The sequence below is a fragment of the Cricetulus griseus genome (genome assembly GCF_003668045.3).
Source record: "Cricetulus griseus strain 17A/GY chromosome 1 unlocalized genomic scaffold, alternate assembly CriGri-PICRH-1.0 chr1_1, whole genome shotgun sequence".
NCBI classification, from domain to species: Eukaryota; Metazoa; Chordata; class Mammalia; order Rodentia; family Cricetidae; genus Cricetulus; species Cricetulus griseus.
This window is the reverse complement of record NW_023276807.1, coordinates 7,479,398-7,496,071: the sequence shown is the minus strand read 5'-3', so window position 1 is coordinate 7,496,071 and position 16,674 is coordinate 7,479,398. Positions and strand designations below refer to the sequence as shown.

At 39.7% G+C, this 16,674-nt stretch overlaps 1 protein-coding gene across 1 annotated transcript in view; it reads left to right on the top strand.

Annotated features, from left to right (window-relative positions):
• The first annotated feature begins 228 nt into the window (after positions 1–228).
• Positions 229–16,674, top strand: part of Tmem182 (transmembrane protein 182) — a 65,823-nt gene continuing 49,377 nt past the window's right edge. The window contains exons 1-3 of the mRNA XM_035452440.1: positions 229–354; positions 2,252–2,351; positions 3,791–3,889. Coding sequence (XP_035308331.1) covers positions 229–354; positions 2,252–2,351; positions 3,791–3,889 — 325 coding nt within the window. The remainder of the gene's footprint in view (positions 355–2,251; positions 2,352–3,790; positions 3,890–16,674) is intronic.

Sequence of the window (16,674 nt, the reverse complement as noted above, 5' to 3'; positions counted from 1 at the left end):
TCAGGGATCATTGAGGAAGAAACAGGCAGAAAGACTGTAAGAGGCCAGAGGTGGTGGGTGACTGCAAGGAGACCATGTTTTTGGATACACTAGGGGCAGCTGCACATATGAACTCTCAGCAGCTGTGACATCATGCATAATCCTCCAGCAAGCTCACACCAGGAGAGTTTCCCTCCTGTTCATGCAAGGATACAAGGAGCCGTGTGATCAGATGGGCCCGCCTGACTAATGAGGCATATTGACAGATCAGGCGACAACCACGGTGTCTGCTGTTATGTTTCCTTTGTCACACCATACTTCACCTGGGTGCTTGGAATGGGTAGTGAAGAACCAAAGCAGATATTTGAAGCACTGGTGATCTAAGGCTGCTTAAAGGGACAAGTCATTGGCTTGGAAAAAACAAGGCTGAAGTTGAGATTGATGTGGAGACTATGGTTTAAGGAGGAAAGAAAGAATTACAAAATATCTGGAAGTTCTGTCCCTTAACAGAGGGTTTTAAATTTTCATTATGTAAAGATCTCAGGGAGTAGAGTGGGACTGGTACCAGCAAACACTAAGATACAGCTTTGGGCAGAATATATGGCAGAACCAGATGTTCAGCCATGACCAATACTCCTGGTTGATGCACAGGCAAGATAGGCCACAGCAGAATTGTTCTGAAGAAGTAACAAAAAATACCTTGAGCATTAGGTGAGGTCCAGCTCAAATGAACTTTTTCAGTTTGACCTGTCTGGTTAGTGATTCTGGGATGAGTCTACTTACTCTTCATGGCCTTTGGGTTCCTCCAGTTCCAGTAGGAAGAGCCAATCAGGACTTTTCATCCTTTCTAAGGATTTTTTTTGCACTCACAAATTCCACCAGGGTTTATCATCAAAGGAGTAGAGGAAGCTGTACGTCCATAGGTACCTCCTTAGATGATTGAAGGAACAATGCTTTTCTGGAGAAACAATGAAGCAGCAGCCAAATAGACAGTCTGAAGTATAAACAGCACACACACACAAAAAAAAACCATTTTAAAGACATTTGTGTATTTAGATATGAAAACAAAACAAATAAACTTTATAGAGACAAGGACTGAAAGAATGAGTTGTTTCTGTTGCGTGGCCCATATAAATAGCAGGCAAGTTTTACATTTTTAGAAAAATCAGTTATTAAAGATGAAGAAGAAAGAAAGAAATCCAGAAAACAATATTTTTGTGAGACTTAAATTCAGCTTTGGGCTACTTATTTATATCAAATTGGTTTGAGTGACCAAAGAACAGATTTTTTTATTCCTTATAGGATGCTGAATAGCATTAATTTTGTTCTTTCAGGAATTCTACTGCTATGACTATAAATGATCTTTTAGATGCCATTTGAATGGATGAGTTATGAACCTGAACCAAACCTAGGTTCCCTCTTCCCCTGAATGTACAAAAGTAGTTAAGACATTGACTACAAATTCCATTGTTTTTGAGAGCTCTTTGTGGCTCCAAGTAGTGGCAATTTACATTTTCAAGAGCCTCTCAAGTTTCTCGAGGTTGTCATGCCCGTTTTAGCCTAAGAAGGGCCTGTTCAGACACTCAAGCAGGAGACCAGAACCCAATGGCTTCCTCATGGTTCCCTGTGAGGATGATAACCCCAGCCCGCTCCTGCCTGCTTCATCTCTTTATAGTCAGGGGAAGGTCAGCTATTTTTTGATTCCCCATGGGAGAAGAAGGCTTCTCAATCAGTATCCTAAAATAGCCAGCCATTCTCAGCTGCTGCGTTGGAGCCCCTCCAGGGAGAGCAAAGGGACGGAGTGGAAATGAGAAGCCACCACAGCTCGAGCGAGGACCTGCTCCGGAGATCTTGTCAACTCAAGAGTGGCATTCTTTCTTTGCTGTTGTTATTGAGAAGTTGACTGTTGACACTTTACTCTTTTATTTGAAAGGAAACCAGTCAATTGGAAAATGAGACTAAATGTTGCCATTTTCTTTGGGGCTCTCTTCGGAGCTTTGGGGGTTTTGCTGTTTTTAGTAGCTTTTGGATCGGATTATTGGCTTCTCGCGACTGAAGTGGGCAGGTGTTCAGGTGAACAGAATGTGCGTTTCTTCTTCAAAATATCCCTGTACTTGGTAGCGCTGAGGGCAGCCTTAAGCATCGTCTTGAAGAATAGTAGTGGGGTGTCTATTTCTTAATAGAAGAGCTCTGTAGGGACTTAGTGGTCATCATTATTGGGGACTTGATTATCCTCTTGGGGTTGACAGCAGGTCACTTGTCTCCTGTACAGATAGAGAACATCACTTTTCACCACGAAGGATTTTTCTGGAGATGCTGGTTCAGTGGCATTGTGGAAGAGAACAGCTCCAACATCTGGAAGTTCTGGTACAGTAAGTGCAGCTGGCCTTGTTCTGCCCCCTTTGTTGGAGGCAAAAGCAAACAGCTTCTTATTTAGTACCTGTCACATTCAAGTGAATTGGGTTCCTAATTGTGCAGTCTTAGTGCAATGACATCAAAAGGGTCACAAACAGAATTCTTGACAGGAGAAATGTCTCTAGCAATAATTTCTCTTCTCTCATAAAAATAAGAGTCTGAATAGTTATACTAAAGCTGGAGTACCTGCTGTTTCTCTGCCCATATTTAAAATATACTGCCTCTAATTTAAAAAAAAAAGATGATTTTGTCTATGCTAGTTTCTTTTCAAGTGTCTATTATTGGTATGTTTCAAATAAGTGTTTTGGAAATTCACTTGGCTATAAACTGAAATTTCAAATACAAAAGCCCAGAAATAGAGGTATTATTTTATATTCATAGCTTAAAAGTATTTTAATGTTTTTTTTTTTTTGGTAATGAAACTTAATTACCAGTGGTAGCAGATGAAAGCCGCCTTAGTTGGGCTTCACCCAAGTTTGTAGGCAATATCAAGAAATGCCTTCCTTTTATGTTTGTGTTCCTATACTGAAATTTAAAGTTCCCCTTTGAAGTCCAGGGACTTGAAGACTACGATTCATTCCTTGAACTGTATTTCTTCTGCTGTATTTATCTTAGAGAAACAATTCATTGAAAATAGCTAGCAGTCATTTTATTATCTTCAACAATAAAAGAACTAGTTATTAGCCCAAAGCTTAGAGAATGTTGAGATTATTGTCTTATTTTCAAATTCTCCTGTCACCCCCTTGCTCTTTTTGTTTATAGCAACTTGTCATGGGATTGCTTAAGTCTCTGGTAACTTCATGTCTTTCTTAGATAGTCTGTCATCGTGATCACTATTAGAATGCAGTCTTAGATTTTGAAATCTAAGTGCACATGGAACAAATTTTAAATTTTCATAGAGCATATAAGTTATTTTTGTGGTTTTCTCAAATGCTAAAATTTTGTTTGAACTCTTAATTTTAATGTTCTATCATTTGTATCTTTCCCCTAACATTAGAAGGAATGTAGAGGAATGCTCTGCTCGTATAAACTAGTCAAGGTCAAAGTTAACTTTACTATACTTCTAAAACAACCATTTTTAATATCGCCTGTGTGCCAGGCATCCTGTTGATAGAAAAAATATATGAAAACGGGTACAGCTTTTTGCCTGTCCTTTTGGGCCCTGTGGGAATTTCTGTTTCTTCCATTGAATTCTAGTTGTTTTAGAAAACCCTCATTACAAGTTCCCTGTGTTTTCCAGCAGAGTTTTCCTCTTCTGGCAGCTCTCTAGGCTTGTTGGTAGGCCAGCAGTTTTGTTTTGCTCATGTGTCCCCGGTTCCTGGGTTCCCATTTCATTAGACATGAGTCATCTCTGAATCTTTGGTAATGGATACCATTCCTTTGCTTTCCTCCCTAGCCAATCAGCCACCATCCAAGAACTGTACACATGCCTACCTGTCTCCATACCCCTTCATGAGGGGTGAGAACAACTCTACTTCCTATGACTCTGCTATTAGTAAGTATCCCTCACCTCCGAGTTCCTCCTAAGACTGAAATGGCTGCAAAAGATTTACAAACAATTAAAAATAGTTTGATATCTGTAATTATAATGTTTTATGTGATAGTAATGTGCTAAATATAAAACATTAATATTTTAATACACCATTTATACATTTAATTAGAATACAGCTATGATCTAAAGTTGGAGCTATTGTGGTTTAATTAAAAATTTAGGCAAATAATTTAAAATGTAGTTTTGAACTTGAAGACAGTGATGTTTATCAAGGAGAGCTGCTTCCTGAGTATAGCTAGTTAAAATACGGAGTATACATCCTACTTAAATTTTGTTTTGTAATTGTTTCACACAAAATCTGATTATACTACTTTGTTCATAAGCAGTGACTTAATTTTGTTGAGAATGATTCATCATTGACAGAATTAACTGGAAACCATATTAAAAACATTGTTTTTGATAATTAAATGAAGGATCAGTACAAACTATCAATACTTTACAAAGAGTCAAATATATTGTTCTGAAAGGAATCCTCATTTGTGTGATGTTTTGAATAAAATAACATTAGCCAGAGTTCCATAGAGCAGAACTAATTGAATATCTCTTTTCCTGTATGGTTGATGGATTGGTTCCAGAAGCTTCCACAGATAGTCAATTCCTAAGATACTGAAATCTCTTATATAGAGTGCTATAACATTTGCATAGTACCTGCTTGCATCAATCTTTATACTTTAGACCATGTCTAGATTTATTATAATACCTAATAAGTATGCAAACAATATTTAAATAATTGCTATGCTGCATCGCTTATGGACTGCCAAGAAGAATGAGAAGTGTGGGCATGGTAGGTAGAGGCACATTACTTTCCTGAGTGTTTACAGCTCAAAACTTGATGAGACCATACTTATGGAAGCTGGGGCTGGAAGAGAACATACACATATATATGTGTATGTATGAATGTATGAATATATGTATATCCTACATATCTATGACTGCCATTTATCTGTATGACTATCTGTTGATTTTAAGAATTTATCTCAGGTAATTGTGGGCCTAGGAAGTCTGAAGTCTGTTGAGGAACCTGGCAGGATGGACACTCCCATCAAGCTTTTACATAGTGTGGCAACAGTCTTTCTTTCTCAGGAACCCCATCTTTGCTTTAAGGTCTTTACATTATTGAATGAGGCCCACCCATTTATGGAGAGTGATCTGCTCTACTCAAACCAGAGTATTCTGATCGCAGGTGTTAATCAAATCTATAAAAGGAATCATTTGCAGGATATCTAACCTCTTGTTTGGCCCAAACACCATAGTCTGACACACAGCATTAACTATCTCAAAAATTAGGAGACGTTCACATGACTCCTGATTCATCCATTTTTCTTCTTTCTGTCAAAATGCATACACTATGCTTTTGTGTTTAGGAAAGGCAATGGCATTCACCTTTGTGGCAGTCCCATGACACTTTATGGAGTAAGTGTCTCGTCTGGAAGGGAAGGATGATGAGGTTGAGGTTACTTGCAGCTGTGTTTGTCCACACATCAACAATGAGCATGATGTGTGCTCCTTCCCACTGAAAAGCCGGGAAGACGTCTCCTCCATACTGTACAAGGCTCCTGTGCCCTGCAGGAGGAAGTAGACACTCCCGCCGATAGCAGAAGAGATGGGTGCAACTGGCAAGGCCACAGAGTTATTTTGGTTACCGGGAAGTCACAAAGCTGTCCCTTTACCCCCATCTTTAGTTTTATAGAATGAGCTAAGAGGTACTATAGGCTTGGATTTCCAGAACTTAGGGTCATTACATTAATACTGGTATTGTCATTATCATTCAGTGAGAGAGGTATTACAGACACCATGTATTCAAAAATGCATGCACCTTTAGAAGATACTGGAGAATAGGAAGATGAAGTGTCATAATCTGTGCATAATAATTAGGTTGGCTATGGAGAGCAAATGCATGTCATGGAACTCCCACTGCAATTATGCTTACAATTATTATGTAGCCCTGTGTGTAATTATTGTGCCAGTAATTTGGATCCAGGGACAAAATTGTATCCAACTTTTAAAAAAATTACCAAACTCTTGTTTGGCGTCTGTGTGTGACTCCATATCCACTTTAAGCAATTTTATTGAACACTGAGTAAAAATGACAAAGTTGAACAAAGATATGTTCTAGAACAGAAATAAGATATGTGGTGATAACTTTTGTTTGTGTTGTAACACATAAAGCTTGCCTGAAGATCAGAGTGCAGAGCTAGACACACTAGTTAGACAAAGAGGCCAAGTAGTGGTGGCACACACCTTTAATCCAGCATTTGGGAGACAGAGGCAGACAGATCTCTGCAAGTTCAAGGCTATCCTGGGCTAGACGTAATTCATCCAGCCTAAAAGAAAAGGTGTTGTGGCTCACACCTTTAATCCCAATATTTGGGAGTCACACACCTTTAATCCCAGTACTAGAGAAGTGGGGACAGGAAGGGATATGGCTGGGTGGAGGGAGTAATATAAGGTGGGAAGAGAGAGGAACATATTGCATTCAGTCTGAGAATTCAGTCTGAGGATTCATAGGGACAGGATCACCCATTCAATCTGAGGATTCCATAGAGGTAAGAACTAGGGGCTGGCTGCTCTGCTTCTCTGATCTCTCAGCATTTACCCCTATATCTGACTTGGGGTTTTTATTATTAAGACCAATTAGAATTCATGTTACAAAGATATACGTTTCATGTATTTTCATAATGATGAACAAGGTTGTCCTTTGTTTCCTATATCCAAGAGAATGGTTCACATTTTCTGAGCAGCAGCCAGCCTGACTATTTTTGTGTGTGTTTGTGTTTGCTAGTTAATGAAACTTGTCTTCCCCAGACGCCAAAGCTATTTTGTAGGCAGCTCTATGTAGTTTCATAATTACCAGGTATTACAGTCATTTTCAGTAAATTGGAGGTATTGTTTATGAAATTTGAAATACCATGGCCTGGAAGATTGTTAATGTGAATTTCCACTCATCTGATTTTTTAGAATGACTGTTGGTCAGTGTTGACTTATGTATGAAAATGTTGCAGCTCTTGTTCGCACAGCTGGTCATTGGCAGAACTAACACGAAGATCCAAGTCTCTGGTTTCTGTTCCATTGCAAGTTGATAAACTAGGTTGAAAGAAAAGGCTGAGCACAGTTGCTTAGTGTGAAGAGCCATGCAACTGAGTTGGTGGCACACTTCTGTATTCAGGTGGCAGATGGGGAATTCAAAACTAGTCTGGACTACACAGCCAGTCCCCAACTCAGAGAAACAAAAAGAAAACCAAATGAGTGGCAGTAAGAACGTGTGTTTTCTGCTTCTTCGTCTGAATTGAGCCTGTGTATGCATTTGGTTCTAATTCAGTGTTTTCTTTAAATACTTTTTAATTCTCAAAGGCATAGTCTGAGGATCATCCAGTCTCAAATTTATATAACAGGACAATCAATTGCCTGAGCATAGTGGGAACGGCTTTATTCTCAGTTTGTCAAACAGGCTGGTGAATTTCAATGTCTACTAAACAACCCCATTGGAGATCTGCCAGGGTTTAGGTTTTCTGGCTGTTTCATGCTTATGGTTATCATGGTTCACTTGTTTGTATCATCTGGTGATGACAGACTAGACACACATGAATTTTCAGGATGATTCAGTTCTGATTTTATTACTATTTCCCTTCATCGGTGTCCCGGTAGTCTCTGTCACCTCTCCCCACCACTCGGTGTTTGTTATTGTGGTTTAGTATGATCACTTCCCCCACCTTCTTCGAGCTCCATAGCAGCACAGAACAGACTGGCATACTTTCATTTTTAATTCATTTTATTCATATTAATGTCTCAAGAAATCAGTGCAGTGCTTCATAAATGGGAAACGCTAATCTGTGAAGAATGACTTTATAACAAACTCATATTTAGAAGCTGGAGACATAGGTCAGTGGTAGGGCATTTTTATAGCATGGACAATAATCTGTGAATCGGTCTAATAGTTTCAGTAACAAACCACTTTATTTTTAGGTGGAAAAAATTAAAACTGAATGACGGACTTGGCTTTCTCCTTTCTTGGTGTTGTTGGGGCTAGAACTCATGGCCATATTCTAAGCTCACACACTATTACAGGGGTACACACTGGTTCCCCTTTCTCCTTCCCTCCCTTCCTTTCTTCTCCTCTGTCTTTTTGTGCTCTCTCTCTCTCTCTCTCTCTCTCTCTCTCTCTCTCTCTCTCTCTGCACCATAGGGTTTTCTTACACAACCTATGCTGTGGCCTGGAATTCGTGATCCTCCTGCCTCCTCCTTCCAAGTGCTAGAATTACAGATATTCCCACCGCCCCCACCTCCTCTTTTCCAGTGAATCGTCATATATTGAACACAGTTTCAACTTTTCTTGGTGAGTTAAACAGAATATTCATGTGGGCTAGTTACTGACCTTTGAATTTGAAGCAGAATCTGTGCTTCTCTCTGCCCTGTGCACTATCGTTTTTCACTTTGCATTCTCTAACATAGGAAGCAGGCTTAAAGAATTCCAAGGAAGACTTTCCTAGGCAGATCTATGAGCACATGGACTAGGCCAGTTTATCCCACTTAACAATATTCTTTAACTGTATCATTGAAAGCACACATTTTTATTGTACTTATTTCTTTCATTAATTGTTTTTGCAACCCTATCCTGAGCTCCACAGAATGGGAGTCTTGTCTGTTTGGCTCAGGACTGTAGAGCGTCCACTGCATCATTATTCCTACCTGTGTATGAATGCTGATGCCTAAGCATCTGTGGATGTGTGTTGCTTTGTCTCTTTACTAAATAGACCCAGATGCCTCTTACACTGCTGATTATTTTTCCTTCTTTGTGCTTCTCAGTCTCCACCATAGTTTTCAGCAGGCAGCTGTCCTTTGCCTCATTGTCAGTATTCACATATTGGATATTCTCTTCCAGCCTTGCCTCCTCTGCCCTCATGTAAAATGCGAACCGAAGAGGATGCTGGGAAACTGGTAGCAGAAAGACAGGAGAGAGCTATTCTAAAGCTGTATTTTAAATAGAGGTCAAGTACCAGAGAGTACCTTGCCCAATGCAAGGGCTAATGTCCTCATGCAACAAGGTCAAGGTTGCTGCCATGCTGCTGCTGCATGGGAGCCAAGGTACTCCTTTTCTTCTCAAGTGGACATTCATATGTCACTTCCTGTTTTACTAACATCAGCCAACTGTGCCTAGATTCTGCATGTAGGTTCCTTTGGATCCTTATTCATCAAACTGTCAAACTGTGGCCTGTTACAAAGGTGGGGACATAGAGCTTTGGGCTTTTCTAGCCACTGTGGCAGATGAGGAGAAGAAAGACAGGCAGGAGGTGTGGGTTTGTGTGAGCCAGCTGAGAGAATTCACCCCAGGGGGATGGAATCCTCATGAAAAATCACCAGGTTGGAATAAGCATGTAGGAGAACCCTGCAAAGGAGTAACAGACATGCTTAAGTTGTGGACCTTGGTTGTCAAACAAAAGAAAGTAGCTTGAAGCACAAAGTCCATTCTTAAAAGGCATCCATTAGTACAGCATTTATTGGTGAGAAAGGTCAGGAGAGAGTTTTGATATCATGAAAATAATCACAGGCAGTATGAGTAAGTTGTACATAGGGCAATAAGCAAAAAGGACAGACAACCCAAAATGAGGGTCAGCAGAATTGCAGACAATTTCACTATGAATGTAGTGCCTTATCTGAGGAGCCAGCAACAGAGGAAAGCAAGGAGGTAGGGTCTCTAACGAAGAACACAGAATGAAAAGGGATCAAGAGGCACAGGAAGGAACCAGATCAGGCACTAATGATGTAGTTGCTAAGAGACCTTAACAGCTCCTCCCCACCAGGGGTTCTGCTGTGGATGCCCATCAAGTTTGCTATTTCTGATTCCTTCTTCCCCTCAACCTACCTGTCCTGCTGGTTCCACCCTGAATGTCCAGACCTCTGCTCTACAGTGCATTCTGGCTCATTGCCCATTGTGAAGCTGAACTTAAGGCTCTTTGTCTGGCAATGCCCTTCTCACCCCCCTGGGGAACTCATTTTCAGTTCCTGAACATTTTATCACCTCCTAGTCCACCAGAGAGCCAAGTCCCACTCTAGGCTTGCCCTTCCTTTTTCCTCTCCCAAGGGACAGCTTAGGAAGCCTTGCCCCTCATAAAAGGGTGGAGCCCCCAGAGTCCTGGCAATGCAAAACCTCCCAGGGATTGGTAGGGAATGTGCAGTGAGAAAGTTGAGAGCCTTTCGATTAGCCAACACTGGGGTTTGGAACAGCCACAAAATAATAGAAGGACTGAGGGGGCTTTCCAAAAACAACCACACACACACACACACACACACACACACACACACACACACACACACACACACACACACACACACTCATTTTACTGTGCAGCACAAAAGCAAAAACCACTACAAATAAATGTCCTGGCATTTGATTCTTTGATCTAGCACAGGAATGTATTTGATTGGAGTGGAGTTAAAGTAAATGCTTCAAGTATTTAGGAGACACAGTGGCAAATCTGTGGGATCTAATTATCTCATCAGGATGTCTCTCCCATCATCCACCTGTAGATCAACTTTCTGGTGTGTCTCTGGTTTAGTTATTAATTTTCTGCATGTTATAGACACCAATTCTGGATATCATTCTAAACTTAACAAGTATTTTAACTATTTCAAATTTAGCTAAGTAGAAAAATATGTACTGCATAGAATAGAAAGTATATCTAGTCAATTTTGAAATTGAAATTGAGCAGAAAGTGTATCTCTAGCCATTTTTCTCCCATAAGGCCAACTACCTAGAATTTGGATATATGTTAAAATCAACTTGATTTTCTGCTATTCATTCAAGCATCTGGCCCCACACAGCCATGATCACAGACTCACCATATATTGCAAGGGTTTCTGCAGTACATGGTTAACAGCTGATCTTTAATGTGAGCCAGGTTCCAAGTGGTGTTGGTGTGAGTACCACCCCTACAAACCCACATAGCGCTTCTCCACACAGTCACCCCTGAGGATAGAATCATCTCTACATATCCAGGACAGAGCATCAAAGTTCTAGCTAAAATTATTCTTTGAGAGGAAGCTATTTTGTATTATCTGTGATTTATTCATGATTAGGAGGTGATTGCTTTCTGAAATAAGACTGTGCACTCACCCACAGCAGTGTGGCTTGGCTTTCTTTTGGGAGGACAGACTCTAGGCTCTATGTGTATCTGCAGAAACCACCTACTGCGTTCACAAGTGGAATCCCTTCTCAAGATGAGCAGCATAGCCTGCTGTTTCAATCTTGGCATCTTTGCATTGTGAGCTGGCTGATTCTTTGCTGCAGAGACTATCTGGTACATTGCTTGATGGTCTATAAGAAGCCTGGCTTCCATGAACTAAATCCCAGTAGAGACCTCTCACTTGTGACTATTAAAAATTGTCTCTAGGCATTGATAAATATCCTGGGCAGTGGAGCTGGGGTTGGCACATACACAAAATGTTCTCTGACAAGTTCACTGGGGACTTTTAGGCATCTGTTCCCAACACTTCCAGCCCAAGGCATAAGCTTTTTGGAATCACATTTGTTCCTCAATAATATGGGAACATTGGTTCCAGGACCCACCCATGCTCACTAACATCCATGGCTACTCAAGTCCTTTATATAAGATCATGTATTTTTCAAAGAAATGATACATATTCTACCATATCCTTTAAATGATTTTTAGTGACTTATAATTGTAATGTGATGTGGCAGCTTTATCGGTAGTCACTATGCTGTGTTGTTTGGAAAGAATGACTAGAAGTGTTTTGTGTCTACAATGGACATTTATAATTTTGTTCTTATTCATATTCCCTTAAAATTATTGCTTTTTTTCCTGAATATTTGGATCCAAGGTTGGATCCTTCGTGCTCAGCCTGTCAGCATGCTGCCTGATTGCATGCAGTCCTCAGATCACAGCCACATGATATAATGGTTACTCCCCTTTTGTCTTCCTTCATCAGACTATACAACCCCAAGGGGAACAAGGAGCTCACCTAGGCCTCTTACCTTTAAATATTATTGCTTCTGCTCCCAGAGTGGGGCCTTTCTTTTGAAGACAGTATCAAAGTATTAACTGGAACAATTTTCGTTTTTTAATTACTACGTGCCAACAGTATACCTGGCACTATTCTGAATGCTTCAGAAGAAGCCTGAAATCCTTGCCCTCATAAATGTATACATAAGGCAAAACTAAACGAAAAACTAAACACAAGAGCAGAATTATCCAGAACAGAACTCCAGTGGACACAAAAGATTGTAGAGGTGGTTGAGATGCATTAGTTCTAAGCAATAGGAAAGGGAGAGATCAGTTGGAATGGGTTCTGCTGGACAACTGAAATGTCTCCATGGCCATAAGTGCCTCCTTTGGGGACTAGATACAAGGTGCACAGAGAGGGTGCCACTTAGGGAATGGCACATGGCCAGCTTCTGTGGGAGTTACAAGCCTAGCTTCTAGCCAGTGCCCAGTCTTTGGCACTGTGCTTCAGCTAGGAACACACACAGCAGTTTCTTTTACACACACAGCAGTTTCTTTTACTGGTTTGTAAAGTGGCCATCAAAATAGAAACCACTTCATACAGTTGTGAGTAAATTGAATAGAGATAATAGCCTAAGTACTTAGCAAAACAGTTGTCATATCATTATTTGTTAAATATCAGCTCTTCCTATGATGCTACCCCTGTTAGGGATTCCCAGAATAGGACATCATTAGGCCAGCCATAAGCACTCATCATGGCTTCCCCCTAGTTGAATGTTTCCTGTCCTGCTGTCTTATATGTGTGTGTCCATGTCAGATATTTGATAGAATTTTCAGATAGAGTAAATTTTTATTGTTGCCATCACAATCACCACTCTGCTAGTGGTGATATCAGTATTTAATAGTATGCCATGTGTCCTGGCTAAAATCTGGTATTCTTTATCTTGTAATACTGGTTGGAATTCAGTCAACAAATGTTTCTTGAGTACATGTTATTATGTGCCAAACATTTTTGTGTAGATTTTTGTGGTTTTAGGAACAAAGCAACAAAAAACAAAAGAAATCTTTACCATTCTAGCGAGGCAAGGTGGGCCAGTACATGAATAGGTCATTAAGTGTCAATATATCTCATAATGACAGGTCCTATAGAAGACAAAAAATGGGGAGGATCTAGAGGTGGGTAGACCCGAAGAGCTGGATAATAACTCTCATATAGTCAGGGAAAAGCCTCTGAGAAAGTAATCTCTGTGTGGAGATGGGAAGAAAGCCTGAGAGTGACCAGTACCCTGAGAAATGCATTTCAGAAAGAAGAAACAGGACCAAGGCCACAGTGTGCCTGGTGTACATAGAACAAGAGAGAGACAGCAGAATGAGAGTGAGTGAGAGCACCATAGAGAGACCAGTGCTGGGTGGGGTGGGAGAGTGGGCATGGGGAGGACGCTTGCTCAGATGGAGTGGGGGTATATATGCAGCTTACAAGGTGAAAGGACTTTGCAGTTCTACAAAGAGCTGAAAGACATAACTGAAGTCAGGACTCTGGTTAGGAATTTTTCCTATATTATTTCAGAGCACTGGGAGCAGATTATTAAGATGTGAACGTATGTCTAATTCCTGTAAAATCTTATGTTGATTATTTAAATACATGTTTTAAATGAACATCTCATAAAAAGAAACCAAAACCAAATAAAACATCATCACCATCAACAACAAAAACCTATGTGTGTCTCAAAATCTATGTAACTTAAAATATCAGTCTGTGGTGATGGGTTTTGGTTATATTTTAGAATTTAGTTATTTCATTTTATTTTTAGAGTTTCAAGTATATTAGGCTGGCCCCAAACTCCCTATGAAGCAAGAATGACCTTGAACTAATTTTCCTGCCTTTTTCTCTGGAGTGCTGGGAATCCACGTGTGTGACACTATTTTATTATAGGGTATCTTCAGATATTTACAAAGGAAGTGTACAATGGCCATATATAAGGTTGCCATTGCCCAGCTTCAATATTCACTGAATTTGTCCCCTCTCTAGAAATAAATCACTGTACTAGTCCTAATTACTTTTTTGTTGCTGTGATAAACATACCATGACCAAGGCAACTTATAAAAGAAAGTATTTAATTTGGGGCTTATGGTTTCAGAGAGTTGGAGTCCATGATGACAGAGCAAAAATATAGCAGCAGGAACAACTGAAAGCTAATTATTGTCTTGCTATGAAAGTTGGATTCAGAGAGAGTTAACTCAAAATGACCCTGAGTCTTTTGAAAACCTCAAAACTCATCCCCCATGACACACCTCCTCTCAAAATGCCGCAACTCCTAATCCTTCCCAAACAGTTCTACCAACTGGGGATCAAGTATTCAAACATGAGCCTGTGGAGGCCATTCTTTTTCAAACCACCGCAGTACTATTTTAAAACAAATTCCAAGCATTATGTATTTTTCTATGATAAACATATCAGTATACATCTTTGATAGATTCTATTAGTATTACACCTAATAAATTAGATTATGTGTTCACAAGGATAACACAGAGGTTGCCTCTTTCCTTCAGCTTACCTTCCTTTGTTTTCATTTTTGTTTTTCTGATTTGGCTATAGGTCTTTCAGGCTGGCCTTAAACTCAATATGCTTTTGTCCCAGCCTCTCAAGTGCTGTGATCTCAGGTGTGCACACTATAGCTGGGGAGTGTTCAGATTTCTCAGATGTTACCAAACTCTTTGTCCATTCAGTTGTGCCATTTCACCAGCTCAGAAGCAGTGTGTGGAGGAACAGGGTCTCTGCATCCTCATCAACACTTTGCCATTAGTTTTGACTTTGAACATTCTAATAGCCACATAATCCTCTCTGCCCCTAACTGCCATGTCCTCAGTGTTCCATGTGGTGGGATGCACTGCCCACATGTCCTCACCAACAAGCTGGCTCTGTGTTTCCCCCATCTCCAGCTGGGCTATTTGCCTTTTGCTATTGGATGTTAGAACTATTTTATTGTTTTAAATATGAATTATTTATTTATCTTTAGAAATATTTCCCATTGTATAAATTCTTTGTTTAATGGGATTTATAGGAACATCTGTAAGATAAAGGTTATAGATTTTGATGAAGCTTAATTTATTGATTTAATTTTAAAGACCATGCTTCTAGTGTCATGTTTAAGGACTGTTTCCTAGTCTTTAGGTCTTGAGGACCTTCATGTTTTCTTTTAATAGTTGAACACTTTCAAATTTGCAATTAAGTCATGATACATTTTGAGCTGATATCTGGATGCTGTGTGGGGCTGATTATTTGGCAGTATATGAACAACTGTTTCAGTTCCCTTTGTTAGAAATGCTGTCCTTGTTCCATCCAGTTTTTGCATTGGTGTAAACATTTTGTTGAATGTTCTTGTTTGGGTCTTTTGCATCCTGGATTCTGTTTCACTCGTCTATGTATACATTTCTCTGCCAATTCCACACTAGAGCATTATGGATGTTAAAAGCACTCCACCATTGAACTCCATCCCCAGCCTCTGGATTTTTGAAACAGAATCTCACTCTTCAGCACAAGATAGACTTGAGTTTCCTCTGTAGACCAAACTGGCCTCAGACTGAACACAGGTCTTCTGAAGGAGCAGAAGCACTTTTCACTACTGAGCTTTTTCTTTAGCCTATAGTGGTTTCCAATTGACTTGTTTTCCTCTACAGTCATTACTCATTATTTAAGAGAAATATGTTGTCGAAGCCAATCATGTCATTTACTTAGGAGTTCAGAAGAAAACTTCATTTTCTTTGTATTCCTTTGTCCTATGGCAATGACAATTCTCTCTCAAGTTTCCTTCACATATACTGAGAGTCACATGCAATGTTAATTTAAAAAAAAAAAAAAACTTTTATTATCAAACATGACTTAGAAAACTCAAGAGGAGAAAGAATAGGTATTGTACTCACTCATATCTTTATGGTTGGTCTTATTATTTTTTGAAATAGCAATGTTGTTTTGCTTTTATTTAGAAGATTCCGTTTGTGTTTTTGAACAACTCGGATGGTGACAGATTTTACTATTTTTAGTTATCTGATAGTGCTGTGGTGGTGTCTCTTTCATTACCTAGTGCTGTCCTCATTCTAGGTGTTGAGTCTGAAGTTCACAGTTCTTATCTTACAGGGTTTGAAGAACATGCCCAGTGCTCCTGACCCTCTTGCTTGTGATAAATAAATTCACTGATGTCATTTTTTGTTTCCATCTGTGTAAGGAGTTATTCTCTGTTACCATTTTGGGGATGTATTTGTTTGCCTCCTGCCAAGTGCCAGAAGTTTGATGCATTTGCTGCTGTTCTTACAGTTTTGCTATGAATCTCTGGGTTTATGCTGCTTGGGCTTTGCTTGGCTACTTTGGTCTTGTACATTTACATCTTTGGGTGACTTTGAAAACTCTTAGCAATCATTTCTCTGAATGTCCTTTTCAGTCTGGTCCTATTTCATTTAACCTTCAAGACACAGAAGACATGTATCCTTCGTATTTTGTCATAATTCCACAGCTTTTTTTAGTCTCCGATCATCCTTGTAAGTCTATCTCCAGGCTTGTTCAGATAAGGGAATTTCTGTTACTGTATTCAAAGTTTATGGATGGTCTCCCTCCCTCTCTTCATTCTGTGATTTAACATATTTGTTGATTGTTCTTGTTTTGGTTATTTCAGATAATTCAATTTTCATTTTAAATTGCTTATTGTACCTTCCAGTTCTTATTTGGTTGGAATATTTTCAAATGTGTTCCTGAAGTGTTTCCATAGCAACATCTTC